This window comes from Macrotis lagotis, chromosome 6 (genome assembly GCF_037893015.1).
Source record: "Macrotis lagotis isolate mMagLag1 chromosome 6, bilby.v1.9.chrom.fasta, whole genome shotgun sequence".
Classification (NCBI taxonomy): Eukaryota; Metazoa; Chordata; class Mammalia; order Peramelemorphia; family Peramelidae; genus Macrotis; species Macrotis lagotis.
The window spans coordinates 60,355,669-60,383,266 of NC_133663.1; the positions used below are offsets into that span (position 1 = coordinate 60,355,669).

At 34.1% G+C, this 27,598-nt stretch overlaps 1 protein-coding gene across 1 annotated transcript in view; it reads right to left on the reverse strand.

Moving 5' to 3' along the window:
• Positions 1-27,598, reverse strand: part of NYAP2 (neuronal tyrosine-phosphorylated phosphoinositide-3-kinase adaptor 2) — a 318,657-nt gene that overhangs the window by 104,734 nt on the left and 186,325 nt on the right. The window contains exon 3 of the mRNA XM_074192541.1: positions 3,814-4,914. Within this exon, the coding sequence (XP_074048642.1) occupies positions 3,814-4,914 (1,101 nt within the window). The remainder of the gene's footprint in view (positions 1-3,813; positions 4,915-27,598) is intronic.

A 27,598-nucleotide genomic window follows, 5' to 3' on the forward strand; every position in this document is an offset into this window, starting at 1 on the left:
CATCTCCTGTGTAGCAAAGGATGGTTTTCATTAATTTGCAAAAGGGCTGTTATACTTCTTGATCCTTCCCAGACAAGTGAGATTTTAATCCCCCAGAATGGTTCCAAGCTAACATTATTACTTCTGCCAAGCCAAAAGTGGGGATGTTCAAGTTTCAGAAGGCACCCATCTTCCTCCCTCTCCATTTCATAGACTTCAGGTTTCTTTATATGATGGTAAACTCCAAAATTGAATTTATATAAATAGGTTCAAATGTGAGCACTAATATCATGAAGACAGACAAATGGATGGATCGAAAAATAGACCAGCCATACAAAGAAATAGATATATGCATGTATATGTCTATATGTCTACATGTGTGTATATGTGTGTGTGCATATCTCTATTTCTATCTATTGTTCCATAATGAAATATTTGGACTAAGTGACCTGAGGTCATTCCCAGCTCTAATTGCGTGATCATAAAATAATATAACCATGGATAAAACAACTTTTCATAGAATGAATCTCTTTATCTCTCAAACAGGCATAATAACTACTCTCAAATAAAACTTGTATAACTTAGGGAACTATACTAATGTGAGTTATTATTAATTCAAAAGTATATGCTAATTGAATATTCATTTGCACTCTATTGGCACTCCATTTCATCTGTGAATATAATTTTGATTTTACTGGAATTTAATAATATTCTAGTGTCTGAAACTGTATGTTCTTAAACACTATGATTTGGAATGGGCAGAAAATTGAGCACAGTCATTGTTAAAGGTTAAAAAAAAAAGAAAAAGTAGATTCCAATCGACTCTTCCATCTCTTTGCCTCTTCACAAGAGAAGAAAATTTTTTTATGGAGTCAATGAGTGAACTGCCAAGCTCAAAAGAATCTGACAGATGGATTTTCCTTCAAATAATTTCATTAGCTCAATGTTTCCTGTACATATGCATTTTCCAGTTACTGGGCACAGTTGCCAGCTGAAACTATCAAAGGCCTGTACCTGAAGTACATAGGTAAGCAAACAACCCCCCCCCCCAATATGACATCTTAATTATAGAGATGATAGCAAATGTAGGACAAAAATAAAAAATGATGAATATGAATAAACAAATCCATATAATATCATTTTAAGTAGACTGTAGATTTTAAGTGGTTTGCATTAAAAATTTCTTTAGCTTCATCTCACTTCTCAGACTGTGTCAATGCAATGACAGGCAAATGAAGAGTGAAAAAAAATCAGTAAGTTATGCAGATATATGGCATTATTAGAAACTACATTTAGAAATTGATTCTATTCAATGTATTTTTTCAGGGTTTTTTTTTTCCCCAAGGCAAATGGGGTTAAGTGGCTTGCCCAAGGCTACACAGGTAGGTAATTATTTATTGTCTGAGACCGGATTTGAACCCAGGTACTCCTGACTCCAAGGCCGGTGCTTTATCCACTACACCACCTAGCTGCCCCTATTCAAGATTACATAGTATGATTTTGGAGGGTCAAATTAATTTTCCTAACACCTTGATTTGTTCCTTAAGGCTGAATCTGGAAACCAAAGTAGTACTACTCCTTTTTAAAAATGGAATTATATCTCTGTCTTGTAATTATTTGCAATTTTTAACTGTATCTTATTTGAACAGAAACCTTTTCCTGGGTTTACTATGAATAATACCTTAGGATTAGATCACTGTTGTAAATGCTGAATTAAAATAGGAATAGAGCTATCACTAGTTTTTTTTTTTTAATCTGACCTCTCTTTGCTGTGAATTCTGTTTAGCACCAAATAACAAAAAACAAAATCAACATAGAATTTGTAGGGTAAGAAAATAAACCAAAAACCTTGGAGATCATCTAGATCTAAGCCAGTGTCATATTTTTAGAAATGACAGAAAAAAGAGACTCAGTGATTTACCAAAAATCTCATACATAGTTGCTACCGAAACCTAGAGTTCCAGATTCTCAAGTTTTTTCTACTACTGCCTTCTTTGCTTCTTTATGGATTCTCTAAATAATATTATAAATCAACAAACATTTATCAGCATAAATGATGACAATTTCTGTTCTCAAAATGCTTACATTCTAATAAGAAAATATAAATATTAGAGGAAGCTGGAAAAGAGGACATATGGGAGGAGATGAAAGCATCTGATACAAAGCATTGTAGGAAAGTTTTGGAAAGGGTCAGGCATGTAACCTGGAAAGGAATGAAGACATGGTTCATCTGGGACCATTTTAAATGGTGGTTATGAAAAAGAGTAGGAAAACAGAGGGAGAAAGGAGGGGAATCAAAGGTTTTCCAATATTTGAAGCCCAGGAATGAAGTGAACTTCCAGAATAAAGTGCGTTCTGAGTTACTGTAGAAAAAAAGACGAGAGCCAAGACTATAGCAATGTGATTGTAGAAAGAAAGACTGATTAAATTGCTCATTTGAAGATGACATTTCAGTATATAAAAGAATTTCTAACAAAAACTGTGAGGCAGGTATAAGGTCTAAATTTCTTTTGTAGGGATAAATCTTAGAGTTCAATCAGAGAAAGGGGAAATACTTTCTGTCACTGTCTCTTTTTGCTTGCTCATTATATCTTCTAATTTCATCAAGTAAGTTGGGAAGTCTAACTTGACCAGAAGATTCCCTGATCAATCTCCTAAAAATATATTCAATATTTTTTTCCTTTAGTTATTTCTGGTGTGGCAAATACTTGCAAAAGTTTTCTTACAGCATAGGGAAAGGAAGAGACTAAACCAGTGATTTTATTTACATAACGAACTCCCAGATAAGGAAAAGCAAGTTTCAGTTCCTCAAATTTTGACTAGTAAAAGCTGAGAAAGAATACATTCCTCACGTGATGTCTGGGTTGGGAATAGACTGTAATTTATTAGTAAAGGTGAAGAAAGTCCATCAACTCCTGAAAGTTCTCCACTTCATTGTACTATCACTGTCCAGAGACCCAAACCAGTATGGTACACATTATATTCTTTCAAATAGTTGGGCTTTATTTTTGTACATAATATTAATGAGGATCTTTTTTTTAACTAAAATTGTATGGATAAATGTAATCAATGCAAAAACAAAATATTAAAATATGACAAATTAACATGAGAGGCTATATAATATTTTTTACCCCTTAAGAAAATATACTGATTAAATAAATAGTTGCACAATTGAAACTTTAAAGGCACTTTTTATAGATAAAAGTAGATTTTTAAGGATGCATTTTAATGTTTTTCAGGAAGAAATGCACCAAGATATATGAAATTTGATCTTTATTTTATAGTGAGGAACTGGGAGGATGAATTGATAATTAGAATGAACACACCAGAAAGAAAGGAAAATTGTCACAAAAATAGTTAAGAATGGATTGTAATTAATTTAATTGGTAATTTTCCCCCTCAATAAATTTAATAATCTTTAATTTCTAACTTTAAAATATGGAAAGGGAGAAATTGTCTTTTGTAATAGAATGCTGAAACATTGTTAGCGATTGTTTTATAAATTTTAATGCATTTGGTCTTTACAACTCTGGGAGATGAGTGCTATTGTTAACTCTATTTCACTTATGAGTAAACTGAGACAGACAACTGTCTCAGTAACTTGTAACTTGTCCAGACTCATCCAGCTACTAAATTTTCGAGGTCATATTTGAACTTACATCTTTCTGACTCTAATCCCAGAACTCCATCCACAATATTTCCATGCACCCTCAATTAGACCATCCATAAGGCTTATACTAAAGAGTTTATTTATTTAGATATATTGGATTTAATTTATAGATTAAAAATCTAATGCTGACTCAAATTATATTTAGAATGAAAAGTAAAACTTACTCTCTGCAGGTTCTTTTGATCTTCTTCCACTAGAGGACTTCCTCAGCAAACTTCGTCCTGAGGTAAAGAGGCTGGTGAGCTCTTCTAAAGGACTTGTGGGTGTTCTGGAGCGGGAGCCACTCTGAGATGACCCATAGGTATTGACAGAGGCATTAACCATCTTCCCTCCTTCCTGTAACGTGTTCCTGGCTGTAGAATGAGGCACTGATGGAGAGCTTATTGAGATGCTTCCTGAATGTAAAGATTCATAGGGTGGTGGTCTCTTGAGACTTAAGGGGGTAAGTGACCTCCCCATACTAACAGGAGAAGGTGAAGCAGAGTGACTTTTAGGGTAGCCATGTGGAGATGGTGTTCTATATAAAGTGGAAGGGTGGGGAGGGGATGAAGAATGAACAGAAGAAGAAGAAGAAGATGATGGTCCATGAGCTATTGTCTGGTCTTTCTCTGATTTGGGATGACCAGAGGTATGAGATGGCAATGAGGATGGTGAAGCTCCAGCCTGTTGTTTGATGTAAGAAACATTTTCCAACACAGGAAGCTTTGTGACCTCGAGTGGAGTTAGAGGTGACTCATCAGAATTGGGGGAACACTGGACAGGTGCTGGTGGGAACACCAACAGTGGGGGTCTATGAGACAGTAAGTTTGGAAAGGGAGGGGGGATATCACAAAGCAAACCCTTTGGAGTACATAGCACTGAAGACTTGGCGAAGTCTAGGTCAGGCACTGTGGGCGTAGCACACTGAGAAGAGCAGCTGTGATGGTCAAATTCACATTTTGACTCTTGGCCGACATCATCAAAAATAGGATATTTCATTTCCTCATAAACTGCCTCACTTTGGTCATCTTCCTCTTTTTTGAAGTCTCTTAGAATATTTCCCACCATTTCAATGTACACAGGCTCTTCTTCCTCAGTATCTAGAGCAGGACTGCTCACCTGGGATAAAGATGTGTCCCGTGTCAGCGAAGTCTTCGTAGGCCCATGCTTTTTAATGTAGGTTTCATCAAAAGATGTGCTTAGCTGGGTATTTGGATTTCGCTTAGGCTTAGGAGGAGGAATCTTCTTGGAATATTCATCACTGTGGGGCCTGGGTTTGGCTGGCCCTATAATTAAAAGAGATCAGTACATCAGGAAAGGAGTTCTATTGTTTTTTTTGTTGTTTGCTATTGTTTTCATTTTTTTAATAATGGATTTCTGCACATGTGAAAAATATCAATTATTTGGAAGAGCTACAGTGACATCACCTCATTAATCCCCATCAAAATAAAAAACCCAATATTAAAACATTTTCCATGTTTAGTTGAAATCTGTTGACAGGTATTATAATACTTATCTTCAAAATAATTTTATTGAGTCACTGATGAATACTATAAACTGAAGAAATATTTGCATGTCTGCCTTTGAATTTACAAATTGAAACATTCAGATGAAACATGGGTAGATAAAAGCAGTCACAAAATTCCATAAAAATTAGCCTTCAAAAATTAAACAGGAAAGATACTCATGAAAATCGCAAAGATTCAATTGGCATGAATGGTCATAAAGTTCTCATTAAATGGTAAGGTTATTTCTTTTTAATGATGTGGATGTACCAAATGATCACATCTTGAATTTAAAGAAAATTCCTACCCTGCTATTCTCAATCTCAACGTCTGTTCATACAAATAGCCTCTGTGCCAATTGGCTCATTGCTTCATCTGGAAATTGACAGTCTCCCAGATCTGAAATTCCCATAAGATCAATGTTAATGTTTAAATCTCCATATAGATGTCAATCATACTAAATGTATCGGTCTGTGTTTAATATTGGTTGACATCAAACCTCCGGCTTTATATGGTAACTATACCAGCTTTAAATTAGTAGATATTTATTTTATAACTTTGAGCTTTTAAAAACATCTTTTATATCTTTGACTTTCATAACAACCCTGTGAAGTAGATGTCATTGAAACCTCATTTTACAAAACAAACAAACAAACAAAACCTATGTGTCCTAAAGGTTAAGTGACTTGCCCTGGATCTTCCAGTTTTTAAATGTCTAATGGAGAATATGACATAGATCTTTCTAATGCAAAACTAAGACTTTCTATGTCATAGTGGCAACCTTAAAATAGTTTGAGGGAAAGAAGATCACTTCATTGAGGTTTGAAAAATCTTTATCTAGAGAGAGCTCACCACATATCAAATACCAGCTGGATTACCATATTTTAACAGTACATAAAACTTAGGTTCCCAAGCTGTTGGGCAGATTGAACTGGTAGTAGGATTTAAGACTAAAATAATTCATTAGCATTCATGCAAGTAACTGGCATCTTGCTATTATTTCAACATCTCATTATGCTGACATATGATTAGGCTTATTATCATGATTGTTTACAGCCTGGCAGAATATATTTTGCTCATCGTGGGTGATATGGTAGTGGTGGACAATTTCACTCTACTGATTACATGTAGGAAGCAATAAGCAAAGAACTCTAATTTACACCTTCAAAGGCATGGGGGCTTTGGCAAAAGCTGGAAGAATTCACTCCAATTATCTGGCAGGCAGGTTTAAAGTGGATCCTTATCATACTAGTGGGTCTTCAAGAACCACCGTATAAAAGGGGAAGAAAGGAATGAATACTATATAGCACACAGTTTCTTAACAATTGGACCCCATTGGCAGAATGGTAAAGCTTATGGATGCTATCTCTGAAAAATATTTTAAAATGTATAACATGAATAAAATACATAACATGAAAAACATAAAATTACAAAAAATACCCAACCCTGAATATTTCAAAACATTTAAGAATATTAAAAACAATGAATGAAGAAAGTGTAACATAGGAAAAAAGAACTGGATTCATAGTCAGGACTGATATAATTTCCAGGATCATACCTCTTCCTTGCCTCTTTTGTGACTATTAGAAAGTCATTTAACTTCTCTGAACTTTTCAGTCCTTTAATCTTTAAAATGGGTATAAAATGATAACTTCTACCTCAGAGTTTTTTAAGACTCAAATAAGATAAAATATATAAAATACTTTGAAATGTAAGGCACTATAAAAATGTAAGATTGATTGGGAAGTAGCCCCAATCAATCAATTCTCTGTTTTAAAGAACCAGATCTTACTCAGAAAGTTGTCGAGTCTGGCCAAGGGGAGGTTCAACATTTAATTGTAGTAGAACCAAGAGAACAATGTACACATCAGCAACAACATTATGAGATGAATAACCTTAATGGAAGCAGCTACTCTTGGCAGTTCAGAGAGCTAAGACAACTGTATTTGACTGGTTATGGGCTATGTTTTCCCAAACAGAGGAAGAAAAACAAAACAAAACACAGAAAAAAAAACCCTTCCAAATCTGATGAACACTTTATTAAAATGATCTCTTATGTATTTCTTTCCTTTAATCCTAATTCCTCATGCCAAAAATTACTATTTTGTAAATGTGTTTAACAAAATATGTATATACAATGCTAACCTGAGTGTTCCTTGCTTAGGGGAGTGGTGTGCGAAGGGAGGGTGGAGGGAAATTTTGTAATTTGGAAATATGCATGTACATATGGATGAAAATAAATAAATACATTTAAAAAATAAAAAAAAATCAGTTATGAAATGTTGGATAATTTTCTGGCCTTTGACTAAGCATTAGACACACAGGTACAAAGAATGAAACAATCCTTATTTTCATGTAGCCAACATTTGAGAAAAAAAAATGGTTCTTTGATGTTACTAATAAGTAGTTTTCTCTTTCATTAAACCCTAGTTCTTCTAAACGTTTTGGTCTCAGGATGCTCTTTCACTCTTGAAATATGAGGAATCCCATTTCCACCCAAAAAAGAATTGTGTGTGGGTGTACATCTACCAATATTTATGAAATTCAAATTTAAAAGATTTTAATATTATTATGAAAATTTTTTGACCCTACAGCCTCTCTCCTCTGAAAGGAACCCCAGCTCTTCTGCTCACAGTACCATATTTTGAGTGAGAACCAACATTTTTCAGCTGATGATGGCTATACCAACTCTGCAATTGGATTAGAAGAGGCAGGACAGTTATTATAGTTCTTTGAGAAGACAAGTAATACAGAATAACTGTCTCAAATTCTAGTGTTCCTCATCTCAGGCTAAGAAATGCTTCAGGGTTTAGATTTATTAAATTCATTCATTTGCACATGGCCTCTCACTAACCTGTTACACTTCAAATACACTTTTTCCAAATGGTTGGAAAAAATTAATGAGAAGAAAATAATCAAGAAGTGTCTGCTACCAATATTGTGACAGGTTCTCAGAGCTGATATAAAGTGTGAGGGACATGCGATCCATGTCTTTGCTTGAGTTATCCAACTAACTTCCACAAAAAAATGAGAGCCCATACAGAGGAAAGTGGTGAAATAAATAGCCATTTTCTCCCATAGGAACCATAATTAACAACCTCTGTGCCTGGGGTAAACTCAGTAAAACATCCCAGAACAAGTGACACAAAATCTGCTCTCCACTCAATTGGGATTGAAAGAGAAGAAAGACTGAGAAGCTAGGCAGCTGCTTCTAGGAAAAACAATGCCAGGGAGGAAGGAAATGGATGAGGCTCAGGAGGAACTTAGGAGGAACTTATATGAAGCAAGTGAACATGGAAAAAGACATTTTTCTATTAAAATTTTTAAAAAATACATTCTTGCTGAGTAGATGCCATAGGAAGTTCATAGTGAGGTCAGAAGAACCTACATCCTAGCAGCATTATTCATCTGGATATCCATCTGGATTTTCTCTTTTTTTCAAAAGATATTTTCTTTTTGTCAGAGATGGAAAACTAAATCATGGAATGATTGATTAAAGTAGGCTGCTTTTTCTAAAATATTTTCACATATTGAGCTATATTATCAATAACAGCTTATATGCAAATTTTATTTTATTTTTAATATATGGAATAAATCAAGTATTTTCATAATATAGTACATGAAAAAAAAGATAAATGTCTTGATTTTTTCTTTTTTCCTCCCCTCCCTTATTTAGATCTATATCCTTAGTATATAGCACAATTATAAGCATATAGTAAGGGTTTATTAAATGTTTTATCCACCCATCAGTCTGAGGGGATAATTTCAGTTTTTCACATTTGTAGATGAAATGTGAAAAAGAGAAAATATTAAAACACAAAACCTGATCAGATGAGATTGCAACCTGTTACAGTAGGGCAATGTCAAAATCTGGTATCCAGGATCAAATTCTGCCTTCGACATTTATTAGCAGTATGGCTTTGAACTAATTGCTTAAAGTGTCTAGACTTAGTTTTTCTTTAATTCTGAAATAAGCAGTTTATATCAAATTACTGCTATGGTTGCTTCCAACTCTAAATTCATAGTACCATATAGAAAATGACCAAATGCTCATCAAATTACCATGAAAATGGTCATTCCAAAGAAAATTATAAGAAAATGCTTACATTCAGTATCATTTCTTGGCACTGAATATTTTTAAAGAATTTTGCTAAAACAGCAAATCTGATATTTTTTTTTACCTGTTCTGTCTTGTCTGCTTGAAATCTGAGACCTGAGAAGGAGTGTTTTCTGTAACTAGAGTGGTTAAAGTGGTCATAACATGATTGATATAAGTGCAACTGTATTTTTTTTCCAGATGACCTACTTCCACAAAAGACCTTGCTTTAAAGGTACAAGATTTCCCTGACTAATAAGTGAACATCCTGTTATCATTCTATCCTAATTTAATGTCAAAGTATTGTGTATGACAAATCCATAGAGCTATATAGAATTCAATTCAGTTTTTAACTATGCTTCAATGTGACAATTAATTTTCATTTGCCTATACAAATACAAACACATGAACCTTAATATTAATTTATAATCATGCCATGTTGTACTTTGTTTCAGTTTTTATTTTATGAAATGAGGAACATGTCCCTTCTCCAGTTGTATAAAATTATATTGATCTCAGTCCTCCCTTCACTGATACAAGGCTATAATTAAGATAAATTCCCATCCATAATATGATACTTTTTCATAGTTAACATAGAGCAAACATTTTATCTATGCATTTGGATGATTTTCTTTGACTTTTCAATTGCCACTGTTCAAAATGGCAACAGAAAAAAATCATTGCAAGTCTCAATATTTAACAGAATATAACTACACTAATGATGATTTTATTGTTCTTGAATGAATTTTAAATTCTAACGAATAAACCCAAAGATAGATGCAGTCATTTCAGTTCAGCCCCAGAACACAAATTTTCAAGCTTAAAATAGCTTAATGACAGCACCACTGAATAAGCAGAATGTGACATTTTGGAAATGAGATCTCTGAGCACAAAGGTTAGGCACTGCTTTCAGACACGCCTAGATGATCTGTCTTTCACAGTTAATTTTGGAAATTCCTCATGCTGCTTGTCAAGCTATCCTTCTGAAATCTTTCCTCCTATTTAAAGGAAAGAATGAATGTGAAAACATTACTTTAGCATTTCTTTACATTTCTAACCCAGCAGACAATAAAAGAGAGACAATATTTTAAAAAATCAATGAGATTTGCATTTTTAATACAGTTCTCTGTTTACATCTTAATTTGAAAAAATACAGAAGCTATTTCCTATTCTATTATTATATGATTGTTTACAAATGAAGTTTATAACTAAGCATAATGAATATCCAAAATCCATGTTTATATACTGAATGAAATATATTTCATTTTAAAGTGTTTTTTTCTTTTTAGATAAAAGTATCACAGTAAAGGAGTCTCCAGTTCGACAATCCTTTTGTTGGTAGTATGAACTTAGAAAACAGAACCATGGAGAAATGTAAATAAATTGTTACCTCTGAGAAGATAGGCAGCATTGTTTGATCTGGAGTCAAGAGGACTTGTATTTAAATTTTGTCTGATACTAGCTATGGATTAAAACCTGATAAAACATAATGAAATCTATCAACAGTAGGGACGAGGTTAAAAATCTCACAAAAGTGGGAATATAGTCTCAGGTGATTTGGCATGTTAGCGGTAGAGAATTGGTACCATATACTGCAAAACTGCATTAAGTGAGGAAGCACCATGAGAAAGGTTTAAGATTTGGAGTCTGTAGACCTGGGTTCAAATTCTGACTCAGCTATTTGCTATTTGTATGAACCTATATAACTGCTATGACCCTGGGTTAACTCACTGAGCTAGTGAGAAAACTCACTAAGATAAGCAGATAACAATGTATGCTAAGTATTTATACTAAAGAAAACAGCTCCTTGACTTTATCTATCTATCTATCTATCTATCTATCCATCCATCTATCTATCTATCACCCATGAAACAATAATTACAGGGTAAAAGAAGAAAATTTCTACATTGTGTCCTACTCGACTTGGCTTAATCTAGAAAGTGAGAGACACATTTCCCACTTTCAGAATAATGGCACTCACAATAACTCTCCTTTCACAACTCACAATTCCAGAGGTTAGAGGTATATTTTTACTTTTTTTCACAGTTACAAGTGCTATACTATGTTCTTCAGGATTGTTATTTTTTATAAAGCCATTTATTAATGGAGAAGATAAGACTGTAGGATTGCTAATGAGGTCCTTTCTGACCTGGACCTATAATGATATTTTTGATGGTGGAGTCTCTTACTCTACTGACCTGAAGTCAGACTTCATGTCTAAATCTAAGGCAGATTCCAAACTCATCTATCTGAAATGCCTTCCTCCTCACCTGTGCTTCATGGATTCCCTATTTTCCTCCAAAGCAAGGAAGGACTTTTCTGACCTCTCTGAAACCTCCATTTACTAGTCATCTCTCTATCCTAAAATTACTTTGTAATCATTGAATATTGACTTATGAATGCATAGGATGTATACTGCAGTAGATGAAAAGCTTCATGAGGACAGAAATTACTTGTTTGGGCTTTTATATTACCACAAAAGTGTTTTATATGCTGCAGCCTTCACTAAGTGTGTATTTGAATTGAAAGGTGAAAATAAATAAATTGGCCCATTCTTCTAGAGAATGGTAGAATGTTTTTGACAAGCCTCTATTCTATGAAGTGCTTAATTTATTTCTACCTTCATCACAATAAAGCTAACCTCTAGGGAAAAAGGGCCATTATGTTCTTTAGTATTTATCAACAAGAAATTTACCTCCTCCAGCTTCAAAGACAAAACATACTATTCCTCTCAGAAGACAGTTTAGTATGATGACACCTTATACACATTCTACAGAAATCAAAGAAACCAATTATTAAATTATACCAAGAATTTATTCTTTCACTCAAACCCTAAATATTTACGTATGCATGCAAACACACACATATGTATATGGGGATAATTCATTAAAGCATATCTCAGCAGGATCCCATACCAAGGTCAAGCCTAGAAATTGAGAGTAATATGGTAGCCAATAGACTTAGTTCTATCTATACTAAATAAAGAGAAAAGAAAGATTATAAGACATCTGACAGATGCCTTGGATAAAGACAGATATTGTGTATAATATTGCTTCAGTTAAAATAATTGTGCAAACAGAATACTGACACTATGAAATACTCTCTTTTAGTGACATGATAGCCCATTTATCATTATTCCATACTGAAAATACCCTGGTCTTAGTATTAGAGGATCTGCTTTTAAATTCTAGCTAAACTATATAAAAATTTTGGGATTTTGGGTAAATCATTTGATGTCTTGAATTTCTATTTCCTCATCTGTAAAATGGAATAGACTGGGGGAGCAAAGAGTTTGTATGCATTTAAAAGTATGTATATGTGTCTCTTCCAGATCTGAGGTCTCTTAAGGTCTCTTCCAGATCTAGAAACAATCTGTGGTTTTAAATTAAGTTTATCAAAACTTTTCCTTCTAGAATGGTGTAGATGGAGTCACTGAGAGGAGTCTTAGAAATGCAAAAGCAACTGAGGCCCATCAGTCCATTGCTATTCTCCATGACAGATCCATTAACACTCAAGAGGTACCCAGTGGTTGCTAGGTTCTAGTCCAGGAAAGCATCATCCTGTTTCACTACTGTAGAATTAGATAGAGGCTCAAGAAGACCCTGGAATCAATGTCCACCTTTTAAGTGGAACAGCTACTGGGACTTGGAGGAATATTCATGAATTTCTGTTTTTAAGCAATAACACCCCTAACAATCACAGAAGCTCCTAGAACATTTCTGAATAGAGAATGAGTTAATTTGTAGTCTAAATCCAATGAGGGAAAAGATAACAATAGTGTAAGTTTATTTACTAAGGGAATTTCCCAGATGAAAAAGGCTGGCATATTCTCTGTAGCTTATCAGACCAAAAAGTTCCAGAATATAGAAGAGAACATCTAGGTAAAAAACAATCTCCAGTCTTTACTCAAACAATGATTTTCCTAATGAAATGGTATGATTCCAATAATAAATTAAGGCAAATCAAAATTTCAGGTTTTATTAATTCTGCTATCATAAGTGATTTACTTAACCTATTTCTAGATTTCCTTTGTTTATAAAATGAAGATACCAACCTATGCTTCCCTCCCCCCCATACACACAAAAACACACACACCCTTAGAGGCTAGATATGAGTCTTAGAAGAGTAATATAGGGAAAGTGCTATATAAATGTATTTTCAGTGTAATTTTGGTCATATCTGAATCTTCATGACTCCAATAAGACTTTTCTTGGCGAAGGTATCAGAGTGTTTTTCAATTTCCTTCTTCTCATTTTACAGGTGTAGAACCTGAGGCAAGCTATATTAAGTGACTTGCTTAGAGTCACATAGACGCTAGATCTAGTAATCTGTCCATTAGACCATGTAGTTACTCTATATAAATATCTAGACTTTATTTAAACACACACACACACACACACACACACACACACACACACACAAACAAACACAAACACATCCAGAACCATGAAGGATGAAACTGGAAAAAAAATAATTTTTTTATTTCCTTTGTCTTTGCTTTGACTTGTCTTCTTCCCCGATTTTTCTTTTTTTTGCTTTCTCTCTTTGCTGCTCAAATTTTGAATATTATTTTGTAGATATTTTAGTAGTTGTAAAATACAGAACAAGTTAATCTTTTACTGATTGGTGCCTATAAAATGATATCTACTGATGATGCTAAAAATAATAAAATGGTCACAACTGTTACATCATATATTTGTGGGTCTGTGGAGATATCAGAAAAAAAGAATTATGTTTTTAAATGTAACATTGGGCTTAAAATTAGCATCTTATATATAGTTTATTTCCTGGATATTTACTTAATGTCAGTTTTCTCTTTGTTCTGGGGCCTCTGATACCAAATGGTAGGCTTACTTTAGGCCAATCACTTAGTCTCTCAATGCTCTAGACAACTTGCTAAGATTTTAAATTGAAGAGAAGGAACCAAATTGAACTGGGAGAGATTGTTACCTTACCCTGGGAGTTTCCCAAATAGATGAAAACACAAAGCCAGGGTCAATCCTAAAGCTACAGATTATAAAAACTGTGTTATTTCATTCAAAGTTACTAAGAGATGATATATTAACTCAAAAATACGTTTATATTTGGAACCATAAATTTAAAGGTGAAGGAGGACTTAAAGAGGCATCTAGGTAGGATATTGCCTCAGATTATCAATCAGGTGACCCTGGGCAAGCCACCAAATCTCAGTTTCTCTATCTATAAACTTAAAGGGGAATTGAACTCATTAGCATCAGATTTTCCTTCTAGGTTTCTAGCTATGATCCTGTCAAATGGTATCACCCCAAAAACTTTGCCGCTAACTGTAAAGTTGAGGAATGTAATTCAAGTCTTAATAAGATTATCACACAAGAAATAAATAGCAAAAGAGGATTCAGTCCAGGACCACAGCTCTCTCTTTTTCTTTTTTTGACTCCTCCTCACCTCTCCCTGTAATTGTTTTCTTCTTTTTTACTTGTGAATAAACTGAGTCAGATGAAAAGAAAAGCAAACAAAAAAGTCCTCGCACTTTCATCAAACAGAAGAGAAAGCCAGAAAAATAACTAAGGAATTTGACTCTACCCAACAGACCTAAAGAAAGGCAAAAGATACCTCATTTCCTTCAGGCCTTTGAAAATGAAAATTTGTAAGAAAAATCTATGTATATCATCTTTTATCAGGACCATCTTTCATTTCCTGAAGTCACTTTCTTTGTCATTGTAACCTTAATAAAGTAAGGCATATGAAATAATATCAAAGAAAGAAGAAATAGAAAGACAGGAGCTAAAAATAGCCCTCAAACAGACCTTGAAGCCACCTAATCTGAGAATGGCAAGAGAAAAGCTGTGTCTGCTGATCTGTTGGCACTGAGGTTTATACAAAAATGTCTGAGATTAGGGAAAACTTCCAAGGGGAGTAAGAAAGGTGGCCAGAGTGATGTAACTAAGTATAAAATTCTTAGTTGGTGTTTCTGCAAAATTATAAGCAAACACCTTTAGGGGGAAACAACTGTAATGAAAGATACCAGAGGTGATTACTTCAGATCATCTTAAGACTGAAAAAATATTTTGGGAACAATAATCAATATTTTAAAAACAAGCTTTTCCACACCAGGGGAAATTTGAGTGTTAACAAGTTGTCAGTCAACATAAGCTCTGAAAGTCTCAGATGGATGCTTAGTGATCTCAGCTATTTTTAAAAGAGAAAAATGAAAGTGGAGATTGTTTTCCTCTGTTTGTGTTCTGTAAATTATTTTGATTTTGATTTGGTTTTTGCTCTGAGGCCATTATTTCATTAGTATAAGGAACTTTTAGAAAGGAAAAAAATCCCTTTACCAAGGCATATAGGTGCCTATTGATGACTTGCCTTAACTTGGTTTGGTCAGCAATGTCAAGACATATCTACGTCACAAACAGTAAATGAAAGTAAACATAGATTTGGGTATGGGCCAGGGGAAAGACTTGACCTGAGTTCAAATCCAACCTCAGAAATTTACTAACTGTGTGACACTGGACAAGTCACTTAGTACTAATTGCCTTAAAAAATAGAGATCTGGGGTGGCTAGGTGGCGCAGTGGATAGAACACAGGCCCTGGTGTCAGAAGTACCTGAGTTCAAATCCAGCTTCAGACACTTAATAATTACCTAGCTGTGTGACCTTGGGCAAGCCACTTAACCCCATTTGCCTTATAAAAACCTAAAAAAAATATAGAGATCTTCAAGTCATCTGGAACATAATTATTAAGGTTTTCCTTTTCTCAAAGTTGGCTCACTAAATACTGTATATTATGTCTAGTATTTTTCAGTACTGTTATTTGTTTTGTTCCTATAAATTTTCTATTATTTCATAAGGAATGGTGAGATCATTGCTCAGAGTTCAGAAACCTGTGTTCAAGTGCCAACTCTAACATTTATGTCCCTGATCATTATTTATCAAATGGAGATGAAACAACAAGGGCTAAGTCATGTAAATACTGAGAATAAAGATCACTGTATATTGTAACTTATAATATTACTGTTAACTACTGCAGCAAAGTGGTGTAACAATAGTTTATGGTAAAAGAAATGTAGTAAATAGATTGAGAAAGCCTGTTTGTGAGGATTCAGATTCCCATATTTACAAGAGTTTTGTTGTTTAGTTGATTAGTCATGTCTGACTCTATGATCCCATTTGGGTTTTTTTGGCAAAAGTTCCAGGAATATTTTGCTGTTATGTTCCTGTTAGATTAGCTTCTCAGGATGTGTTAGGTTCCTGCTAGCTTACTCTTACCCAGGCCAACATTGATGGGACAGGAGAAAAGATTAACAAGTTCTCCAAATTCTCTAAGATCTTCAAGATCTCTGTTTATTAAAACAAATATAATTGCTTAAATATTCTCCCCAGTCCCTGGTCCACTCCCACTCCTGTGGCACTCTTCAATCAACCAGTAAAATAATGCTCTGGTGCTCAAGGACACCAGGTGATGAAAGTTTACAGCACTTCCACACACAACAGTCCCTTACATTTTGCCATTTATTTCTCCAACTCATTTTACAGATGAGGAAACTAGGGGAAGCAGGGTTAAATGACTTGTCCAAAGTAACACAAATAATAAGTGTCTGAGACCAGATTTGAACTCAGGAAGTTGAATCTTTCTGACTCCAGGCTGGGTACATGGCTACTCCCTAAAATAGTTTAGATTAATAGAAATCATCACAGAACCTTGTCCCAAATAAACTCTGATAGTTACTGTCTGTTTGATGCTAGACAAGTCATTTAGTTTCCTTAGTGATATAAAATGAGGGGGTTGTCAAAGCAGTTTTTTTAAATTTCTTTTCTGTTTTTATTTTTACTTTAAAAAAATAACTGGGTTTGAAGTCAGAAAGACCTGAATTCACACCCTGACTCAGATCTTTGCCTGATTGTTTATCATTGGGAAGTTCCAACTTCTGTGCCTCAGTTTTTCCATCTATAAAATGAAAAATTTAAATAGAAAGAATTCTGTAATATAATATAGTATAAATATATGAAGCCATAATACATTGGTTGCCTAAATATATAATAGAGTATTAAGTATCAGATTTTGAATTAAAGAAAATATGTTTAAATACTAAATCCAATAATACCTATGAGATCTTGGGCAAATCATTTAGCCTTTCTAGGTCTTAGATTAGCCATCTATAAAATGAATTAAATGACTTCTAAGGTCCCTTCTAATGTCATAACTATTCTAGAGTCACCATACATGTAATTAAAATGTTTTGGCTAAAAGTGTTTGGAGTGTGTGGCAAAGAAGGTGGATGAGAGAGAGAGAGAGAGAGAGAGAGAGAGAGAGAGAGAGAGAGAGAGAGAGAATATCTTTCAAAAGCAAGAAAACATTTTAACATTTTTAGATACCTTCTTTCTCTTGACTTCAAGTGAGAAGAGATCTTCAGAGTAGTCCAAGAGTGCTTAATCATAAAACTCATTCTCAGTAATAAGTACTTAGAATAGGCACTACATTAATATGACCATATTTACATTTACAAAAGGCTACTTAGTCAAGTGTGCCACTTCTGTCAATCACTTCCCGTCATTAGCTAATCAGGTATTTTAGATTTGAGTAGAAAAGGGGAAGGGGAAATTTGACAGTTTAGGTGCCTTAATGTACATAAATCCACTTTGAAAGTGAAAATATTTGTATATAGTGACAAAATAACTCCCCCACCCTTTACAATATCATTTTATTCAGCCTAGAGATCTCATTGTCAAGAGTTTGGTCAGAGAGGAGTTGCAGCTGCATCTCTACTGGAAAAATTGGTTTGCATTATTCAATCAAACAAGAGCGCTGGTTTTTGGGGGGTGGGTAGGAGAAGGGGAAAAGGAGGGGGGAAATAAAACTTTGACAGGTAGATTAAAAACACCCTTAATAATTAGAAAGTGCTCTACCTGTCATTGGAAATCAAGTATACAGATACCATGGGAATAACTCATCAGTAAGCCTGTCTAAGTTGGGCTATGCTGATGAAAAGAACTGCCTTCTCTTTTAAGTACCCAGAATGGGTAAAAACCTACTGGATTCACCCAAGTTGAAAAAATTGAATCTGTCCAACTTAATGGTGCCAGAAAAATAATGAATCTTATTGAGAGAATATATCAGTGGCATCAACTTCTCCCAAATAATGTGAAAGTATACTTTCTTCATTGATTCATTACTACATCAACTCAGTTATTCATTCTTACATTCATTCTACAAGTACCTCATTATATACCTATTATATTTTAGGCAGTATGCTAGACATTAGGGATAAAATGATTAAAAATAGTGTAACCCTTACTTCAAATGACTCTCTGAGCCATACTAATGAACACAGAAAAATAAAAGTAATATATATACAAAAAACATACAAGGTTAGTTCCATGATGGAGGATACTGGCAACCGGCAACTAAAGGAATGAAGATTAGTTTCGTATAGGAGCTGGCATTTATATTTTGAAGGAAGCTAGAAATTCTAAAAGATAGAGAGATAAAAAGGGACTGTGTTATATGAATGAAGGAAAACTTTTATACAGTCATGGGGGTAGAAACATATGAAATATTTTGGATAGCTAATAGCAAAAAGTTCAGATTGGATACAATTATATAAAACTATAAAGTGCAACTTTTCTATAAAGATAGTTTGGAGTCAGATTATGATAATAGTAATAATGATGATGATGATGATGATGATGATGATGATGATGATGATATTTGTCCTTTATTCTCAAAGAAGACCATAACAATCAGGAAGGTGATGCCATGACAAGTATGTGAATTAAACTTGAGCAAGGGTGTACTGTTCTAAGTTACCAGCCTCACTTTCTCCTTCCAGAGCTATCTGAATCCAGTGGCCAGGTATGAATCAGGATGACTGGAGATGGCTCTGGATGCAAGGTAATCAGGGTAAAGTGACTTGCCTAGGGTCATACAGCTAGTAAGTGTCAGTTGCCTGAAGCCAGATTCAAACTCTGGTATCCTGACTCCAAGGTCACCTAGTTGCTCCACCAGATTATGAAGTAAGATCTAGAAAGACAAATGGAAAATTGTACTTCATCTAAGACTGGATTGGACAAGAGAGTATCATGGACAGAAGAATTCATGGAATGAGGAGAATGAATTGGAGAATAGATTGGAGAAGGGAGAAACTTTGGAAAGACTATTAAAGTTTATTTTCATAGCCTACAACAAAGATGATGGAAGTCTGAATCAGTATGGTTGTTTTGAGTAGAAACAAGGACACAGAAGATATTGTTGTTATCAACATAGGACTGATAAGTCTTGGAGTCATATTGGATAATAGCAGAGAGAGAAAAGCATTAAGGATGATTTCAGGAATGAAAACTCTTGTAAGTGAATAATGATATTCATCAGAAAAAAGAGAAAATACTTTTGATTTTTCTTGCACAGCATGATTATGGATATGCATAACATGATTGCACATATATAACATATCAGATTACTTGCTATCTTAGAGTAGAGTCGGGAAGGATGGGGAGGAAGAAAACTTTATGAAATTGAATGGTTAAATTCTTCTTTACATATAATTGGAAAAATAAAAAGAAATAGGGAAAAGAAAGCAGAGAAGTAATATTGTATAATGAATAGGACTGTGAATTTAGAATCAGGAAGCCCTAAGTTTGAATTCTGTTTCAGATACTTACCAATCATGTGACAATAAGAAAGGATTTTCTCTCTGGGCATCACTTTCCTCATCTCTAAAATGGCAGAATTGGACTTGATGACATTCAAGGTTAGAGCTGTCTACTATAATTCTATTATCCTATAAATTAGGAAAGGATGGGGCTTGGGGGAAAGAGCTGATGAGTTTTGTTTTAGGCAAGAGCAGTTTGTGATGAATGAACCATCTATTTGAAAAATGCACATTAACTATCTGGTAACATAATATTAGAATTCAGGGGACATACAGGTTTGGGAAAATAAATCTGGAATACATTTGCATATAACCAAATCCCAGGAAACTGATGACTTCATTAAGAGCAAGAATAAAATGGAATATCTTGGTAGGTAGTAGATTCCACTAAATGGGATGTCTTCAAAAAGACATTATAAATGATGACCTATCAGTAATAGTTCTGAAGAGATTTTTATTGAAGTATGGGTTGAACTAATGTCTTCTGTTTCAAAATCAGAAATTATGTGTTTAAATGTGTTGATATACATTAAGTTTGATTACTACTATATTTTGAGTTTTATATAACTATAGTATAGTAGAAACAGTATTAGACAGCAAACAGTTCAAATCCTGATTCCCATATCTTTTAGCTATGTGACTTTGAACTTTTCAGTTTATTTCCATTAGGTCCTATGTAAAATTATGATAATATTTGTATTGCCTCTTTCAGAATTATTTTGTGAAAATAACTTTTTAATCTATAAAGAATATAAGAATTACAATCATTTGCTGCTCTATATAGTATACATACACATATATTGAGATATTCTTGTGAATGTTAATAGCATATATGCATAAATACACATCATTAAATATAGTTTAAAATCTTTCATATTTATTTTATACTGACTATAAAAATTAGTTGTTTCTATATAACTGAGAATCTATTACTTCCCTTGGGGAAATGATAAAATGACTGATTGCCTCATCACTCCAGATTTTATGCTTGTTGAACTTTGAACTCCATATTTTAATTTCCTTCTTTGCTATTAATATTCCCAGGGTATTCGGGTCAGAGTAAGAAACCTATCTACAAAAGTAAAATTAAATACTTTCTTAAAAAATGAGACATTTGAAATGGCTTTCAGGCTCTACTGTCTTAGATGGTAAACTATAGACCCTAGATTCTTATTAGCCTATTTTTAACTGGCATTGTAGTAGCTGGTGAATTAAAATAATTACAATTAAAGCAATAGGGAAAATGAACTTATGAATGTGGGAGTGAAAATATAAATATAAGAAAATAATCCATGATCACCTTGATGTCCTAGGTTCAAGAGTTTACTGTACTTTCCAAACTACTTGCCATACAAAAGATACAGATATTGTGTCTGTAAAAATAGTATTGTTCTTCTTCCATGCAATGAATTCCAGATATGGATAGGCTTTTAAAATATAATTTCTATTCCTGTTTCAAATCCAAAACTTTAAAATCTAATGTAAAATTTGATTGTAGAGGTTAAGGAAGTTGGAGCATTTCACTTCTAAGATTGAAGAATGAGTCTATTATATGATAGTGGGAAGTATTAAAATAATTAAGTTGCAAGAAATCAAACTGAGTCATCATAGGGTTGAAAGGTACCTTGGTCATAATCTAGTTCCATCTCCTCAGTTTATAAATGAAGGAAAGGAAGCAAAAAAAATGAATTATTTGCTCACAATCATAGATAATAAGTTGAAGAAAAACTTCTCTTATTCTAGCTTCATTGTTTCTACCTCCTTTTCTTCTTGAAGAAAAAGTATTGCACCTATCACCTGTCAGTGGAAAACTTTGTTTTGCTTCAGAGAAACTAATATGTGTCCAGAGAAGCAGCATCATAAATGGAGATTTTCCTCAGAATTAGATAAATGAGTTAATGTGAGCATTTGTACTCTCCATTCATAGAATCATGTTACAATTCAATGATGCTACTGTTTGATGGGGCCAGTTTTGAGACAGAAATAAGAAATAAGATCAGAAATGCCATCTGTGATATGTACACAAAGAGCATACCCAAGAGCAGAAATGATGCCAAGGAAGTACTTTAGAAAATACCAGAATAGGAGCAGTGAAAACCAACAAAAGCCAAAGTGTTAGTACAAAATCATTCTGCTCAAAACAGTTCAAGTTCATAGAAAATAGCCAAAAAGTCTTTGTGATTAAAGAAAAGAAACATGGGGAGAAGTGATTGAAAAACTAAGTTAAAGCAAAAACATGGTTGGGATTGGTTTGGAGATGCTCTGCAGGGGCCATGCCCCTCTGTTCTAACCCACCTATGGTGCCCAGCCGGAGATCTCTTCAATCTTTTATCAGAGGGTTCTTGAACAAGTTTGCCTGTAAAAGTTTGCAAGTAATAGAATGCCACAATAGGACAAGAGACAAAGTGTTTGGGACAAACCAGGTAACCCCTGATGTTTAGCTGAGAATGGGAGTTACTAATATGACAGTTGATCTCTTGCAAACCAAATGACATCATGACCTTTCCTGAAAATTATCAGTAAGAAAGCTCAGTTTTTCTCAAGGATTGGCAAGATGCTACAAAACAGAGAAGACTACTTTAGTGCAAATGCTCAGTCTTTCGAAAGGGGAGAGAACATCAATGTGTCCAGAATTTCTATACATATTGCACAAACCAGCAAGCAAATCTCCACCAAAATTATAAGTATTATTATTATTCATTTATGTATGCATTTGTCACACATCCATGTAGTAAATAAAAGACATGGTTCCCTTTCTCCTGGAATTTACATTCAATGTGGTAAACAAAAACACAGAATAGAATAATTACAAATAAGTGTGAAAAAGACAAAAGTAGAACAAAAGGAAGAATGCATATGTATTGATGGGGTGGGTCCACTTGGACCACTGATTTTTATTAACCCTTTATACACATGCTATGGTACCCACAAAGTTAAAAGAAAATATCACAGTAAATCACAGTAGGAAGTTTATGGTCAAAGCTAAAGAAAATGATCAAGTGATTCAGTATTAAAAAATTACCAAGATGTCTCCAGCTATAATAGCATTAGGACTAAAATGGAATTTAAAGGCTATCTAGTTGATTTCCTTCCTTATGTTTTCAGCTGTAAGAAAACTGAATCAGATAGAGGTTAAGTGATTGTACCATTAAAAACAGCAACTTTCTCTCTCCAGAGATGGGGGCAAGCACAAAAAGTATAGTGAAAGTTGCAGTTGAGGGTCATGGGAGGTAAGAGGGATTCATTAGAAAGAACCTGAAATTACAAGACCTGTTGAAATATTCATTCTCCAATAGCTTACTTCCATGTTCTTGGGCAAATCATTAACCTCTCTTAATACCAGTTTCTTCTCTAAAATGAGTTGGTTGGACTTGTGACTTGTAAGTTCCCTTCAAATGCTGATTCTTCCGTTCCTCTCCATTTGTCCATTCTCTTGGCCCAGTGTGACCAAACCTCATGTAGGTAGTTTCATCACACATAACTTAGAGGAGATGAAAGTTACCCTTTATTTATTCTAGTGAGATCCATAATATTACACCTGTTCATTTGCTCTGCCACTGTATCCTATGGCCCTACCTCTATGTCCTCTGCATCCCTGGGAACTATTACCTTATCTAATAACATACTACTATGGATGGTTGGACATTGCCAATCCATGAGCCATTCTACTTCACTCTCAGGACATCTAGATCTTTCTATTTGAATTGTACCTGAATTCCTATTTTACATTTTGTTTCCCCAATCATGGTGAATGCTCCTTGAAAGCAGGCAATATTCCAATTTTCCTATCTGTATCCCCACATTTAGCAAGGTTCTTAGTACATAATCTATTAAAAAAATTGAATTCCTTTCATGGATTCATCTGATAGTCTAGAATGTACAGAGTAAATTCCTGGAATTGTACAACATTGGGCAAATTACTTAAATTCTCTGAGTTTCAATTTCCTAATCTATAAAGGGAAGGTAATAAAAATAAAAAAAATAATAATAATGTTTATGCTACCTCTTTCCCAATGTAGAAAAATACTTTATGATCATTTTAAAAATAACATTAATGTGATCTATTAAGTATTTTAAGTATTATGTCTACTGATATAATAATGCATTAATTCTAGAATGCAATTAGTATAGAGCAAGAATCTGTTAAGTGCCAAAACTTAAAAGTTTACTTGCTAGATTTGATCAAACATTTAATTAATTCATCCATAAAAGCACATAAATTTATTGAATTTCAAATCCTGCCTGCAGTTGCCTTGGTAGCACCGCACCATAGATTTACCCAGCCCCTGATGTAAAGGGTACATTTTGTCTTGACGCAAATATCAGACCATGCCTCCCTTCCTAGGAGGACTAATACAACAATTTAGAATGACTAATGCATCCTTGAGTATCCTCTGGGATTTGCTGCTTCCTTTCAGAATGTAAAGCAACACTCTTCCCAATATTTACTATAACTTTGGACAGATTAGCAGTTTCTGAACCTGTGATATATCCTTCTTTTCCTCTCAAGAGACCTCCAATACACCATTAGGGAATCATTGTCTAGGGTTGAGTTTCTTGTGTATTCTTTATATTCCCTTTGCATGCATCAATAAACCTGGTAGAGCCAACTTCAAATATTATGCAAATATTTCTATTTCTTGAGATAGAGAATTAACCTGACTCAGGTCTATCAAGGATAGATAGATGAAGCATAATCATCTAGCCCATCTAGCTCTTTGAACATAGGTAAGTCTACTTCAGGATTGAATTGATAAGCAATTCTGTCTGTACTTTGTCAAACACAATACTACAACCATACGAGTTGGGTTATATGCCTTATATATCTACCAAATTTTCTTGGTCTTTTCTCCCAAGGGAAGTCTTTGGTTGGAATAATCTAGGGTGTATTACAGACATAAACATTTTTAAAGTTGGAAAGAATCTGAGGGATTGTTTATTTCTATTTATTTTACAAAAGACAGAAATGAGGTTACATGATTTGGTCAACATCACCAGGTACTTTGAGGAACTATTCAGCTCTGAGGAGGCAGCACTTAGACTCTCTTCCATTTGCTATTACCAATAGTGTTTCCTATCTTTCCTCCCTCTTCTCTCTGTAATATTCCTCTCTCTTCAATTGCTATTCCAGCCTTTGAAAGGTGCTTATTCTTTATCTTATACCATCATTCAGGAAATTACCTTCAACTATTGAATTTTTTAAAAGAATGGAAATGCAATACATAATATAATAACTACATTTATTGTAACAAGTATGGACATCTACATATACAAAAAATTCTGTTTGATGCTATATATCAAGGGATGAGGTTTATACTCATAGGTTCCAAAACACTAATAAGAAGCAACAGAAGTTTCAAATGGAAAATCAAGAAACATGGATGATATTCAACAAAGTTTTCTGCAGTGGACAGGTTACAGTAAGAAATATCCTATGAGGCAGCAAAGTGACACAAGGATAGAGCACTGGTATTGGAGTCAGGAGGGTCTGAGTTCAAATCTAGCTTCAGGTACTTAAAAATTATCTAGCTGTATGATCTTGGGCAAGTCAATCCCATTACCTCACAAAAAAAAGAAAAAGAAAAGAAAAAATATCCTGGATGTGTGGGAGGGGAAGGGAGGGAAGGGAAGGGGAGATTATAATAGGAAGGAAGGAAGGAAGGAACGAAGGAAGGAAGGAAGGAAGGAAGGAAGGAAGGAAGGAAGGAAGGAAGGGAGAGAGAGAGACAGAGAGAGAGAGAAAGGAAGGAAGAAAAAGAGAGATGAAGGAAGTAAGGGAGGGAGGAAGGAAGATAGATAGATAGATAGATAGATAGATAGATAGATAGATAGATAGATAGATAGATAGATAGATAGATAGATAGACAGACAGATAGATAGATAGATGAAAGATGCTAATTTTTTCCAAAAAGGGTGCAAGGTGTAATCCTCTCAATTTTGAGAGGCATACCTGTCAGTAGGGTCTAAGGTCTTGAATAAAAGATAACAGGTCGGGGCAGCTAGGTGGCACAGTGGATAAGCACCGGCCCTGGAGTCAGGAGTACCTGGGTTCAAATCCGGTCTCGGATACTTAATAATTACCTAGCTGTGTGGCCTTGGGCAAGCCACTTAACCCCATTTGCCTCGCAAAAAAAAAAAAAAAAAAACCTTAAAAAAAAGATAACAGGTCAAACAGAAAGCAAAGAGATTTATTAACATGCTAAAGGATCTGTTAATGCTAACTAATGATAGATTAAGGTCTATGGAGTAAAAAAAAATTGTTCTTATAACCTATTAGGTTCACTTAGGCACCAAACAAATCAGAAGTATTCTGTGACAATTTAGCATAGAAAATTAAAGCATTTTATAAATGAAAGAATAGTGAAAAGAGAGGTATGAGTCGAAAGAGAAAAGGAAAATTTGTAGAGTGTAGGGAGCAGGGTTTGTAATGAGAATCAGAAAATGTTCCCTGTTCTAGAACAGGAAATGGAGAAACAACTGAATACTTGAATAATTTTTACTACAAGATTTTTAGACAAAACTTTAGAGACTCTTACCCAAGTATAGCAAGTAGTTGTTATGATAGCATTGTAGAGATTGTATCTTTTGAATAGGAGTTGGGACTTTTTTAACATTAGGCCATCAAGTGGTTGAAGAATTTCTACATTAGTTATCAAGATGTTGTGAAACAATTGCTTCCTATATTCCCCAAGAAGGGAATCATTTTTTTTTATTCAAATTCTTTAATCTTTACTGACATGCCAATCAAAGAAAGACATTAAGGATGATTTAGCCTTCACTGTCACAGCCTCAACAAAAGTGCTAAGCATTTATAGGAATTACAAAGAATTTTCTCAACTTTAAACAGTTTGTTAGCTGTTAAAATGGAATTCAAATAAGCAACAAACATGTTAGAAAACAATAGTCTTTATGTTATGCAAGTTTTACTCTAGTTAGCTTTCAATCAGTTAAATGGGGTTTCTCATTCTTTCTGCTACTGTGAAAAGAATGATCTCAGGGAGAAAGAATTTCCGTAAGAAAATAGATCAGAAAAGTGGACAATGAGCTAAGTAGGTGGTGTCTGAGAATGGAATTTGTTGGACAATGTCTAAAAATTTTGGAATGACCTTCTATTAGAGAGGAATGGATTAACCATAATCAGGATCAATAAAAATTATATGTCTAGTGTCTTGACTTTGTTTTGTTTTTTTTGTTTTTGCAAGGCTATGGGGTTAAGTAACTTGCGCAAAGTCACATAGGTAATTGTTAAGTATCTGAGTTCAGATTTGAACTCAGGTCCTCCTGACTTCAGAGCCAATGTTCTATCCACTGAACCACCTAACTGCCCCTAAGCCTGAAATTAGGATTAATGCAAAAGACATTTTAGAGGAAAGGGGATCTAACTACACAGATACATAAATTACACATATAAATATAGGCAGACATGTATATCTGGAGAAGACAGAGATAGTTTAATTAAATAGCCATAACTTTCTAATGCGGTTCTTTAAAATAAGTATATTTGTATTTTGTAATCAAATTAGAGGATGCATGTTCTGCCTCTAGAATTCTTTGTTTTTTTCATTTGGAGTACATTTAGTTTTCATCATTTAACTTTCTATTTCTCCTAATTTTTATTATTATTTATTTTTTCCTGTTGTCACTAATGAGGTTTTCATAGTCAAATGAAGGTTTGAATCTGAGTCACCCTGACCTAACCAAGCAAGGTGTTTCTTGTTGGTATGATGGAGCTTACCATAGC